The sequence below is a fragment of the Arachis duranensis genome, chromosome 5 (assembly GCF_000817695.3).
Source record: "Arachis duranensis cultivar V14167 chromosome 5, aradu.V14167.gnm2.J7QH, whole genome shotgun sequence".
Lineage (NCBI taxonomy): Eukaryota > Viridiplantae > Streptophyta > Magnoliopsida > Fabales > Fabaceae > Arachis > Arachis duranensis.
In genome coordinates, this window is record NC_029776.3 from 37,387,405 (window position 1) to 37,388,783 (window position 1,379).

General features: G+C 37.2%; 1 protein-coding gene across 1 annotated transcript in view; it reads right to left on the reverse strand.

Annotated features, from left to right (window-relative positions):
* Positions 1 to 1,175, reverse strand: part of LOC107489185 (SNF1-related protein kinase regulatory subunit gamma-1-like) — a gene marked incomplete in the record, with an annotated part of 2,933 nt that extends 1,758 nt beyond the window's left edge. The window contains 3 exon segments of the mRNA XM_052261703.1: positions 1 to 258; positions 398 to 574; positions 1,117 to 1,175. Of these exon segments, the coding sequence (XP_052117663.1) occupies positions 1 to 258; positions 398 to 566 (427 nt within the window).
* Between the last annotated feature and the right edge of the window lie 204 nt (positions 1,176 to 1,379).

Consider the following 1,379-nt stretch of genomic DNA (forward strand, 5'->3'; position numbering starts at 1 on the left):
GTGCTCCCAGAGCGCCAATAGTTCCGGCGCCAACTCCGGCAGCCGTTGCTGTGCCAGCCGATATGGCAATTGCAGCAAGTTCCGCACTCTCCAACACCCAGAGAATGATAGCTGAATAGTCAATGATGCCAAGATACCTGTTCCTCCAATCTGAACTGGTTCCTGCATTTGGGTCCTTAACTGGAGCTGCTAATATGTTGCTTTCAGACAGAATCTTCACGGCTTCGCCAACTGATGAGTCTGCTGAAATTTCAATCACTACCAAAGTATTCTAAAGGTTACAACTGATTTTGACCATGGAGATCATGGAATCACATTAAATTCATGCATGTATAGAGTATTAAGGTGATGGTGAATTGGTGATAGAATAATGCCTTATCATAATCAACATCTTTACCTTTTCCTCCAGGAACTTTGGGAAAAGAAGAAACAGGAATTTTTGCAAATGCATCTGTCAGTGACTCCTGCAATGTCTCTGGCAATTTCTTCCTGGATTGGATGGTTTCAAAGTAGGTATCAAACTTTGAATCTTTGGTGTTTGGCCTGCACTCCTGTTCTTGCGCCATCTTTTGAACTGAAGCAACATTTTGGTATTAATTCATTCATGTTACAACATTATTGCTATCCTTTTGATTTTGTTAGTTAGCAAGGCAAGACTCATGGGATTTTGTTACATTTTCAAGAGCATGAACTATATGATATATTATGAATTTAAGTTTCATGCGTTGTGCTTACCGTATAAGACATCCAACTATATAATACCATATTAACATAAATAATTACATTTTACACCCTTTTTCCCAAAAAGAAAATATATTATCAATATATCAAAATTAATTTACATTCAGGTTTAGAACTGTACAAAAATATGATTATATACAACCAAATGCCTGCTCTAAACCGTGACGATAAAGCATTTAATATGATGGATCATTCAACTTTGCAAAACCTTAATCACAACAATCTAATTTTTGCCACATAGGAGGATGAAATGATTGAGTAAAAATCCTAATTGGCTATTTATATTTGAGTAAAAATCAGCATCAAATGTGAATCATGGGGTTAGAAGATGGTAACATGATTTGAAAGCAGAAAGAGATGAACAAATTGTAATACCTATCAAGTTTGTGATTTCCAGTGGAATCGGACTTGTATTTGGAGTGTTAATTATTATTTGTGTGATCTAGAATGGAAAAGCGGTTATGCATGGCTTTTGAATGACCCTGGAGCTTGCTCGCAATGCCAAGTGTCATGATAGGACGCGTGTCTAACGATAGCGCAACCACTCTATAGTTGCTGTTAATGCTCTCATTCAAGTTCTCAGTTACTATATATTTACTAGTGTGGACCCCGCGCGCAGAATGTGTATTAATCTGTCT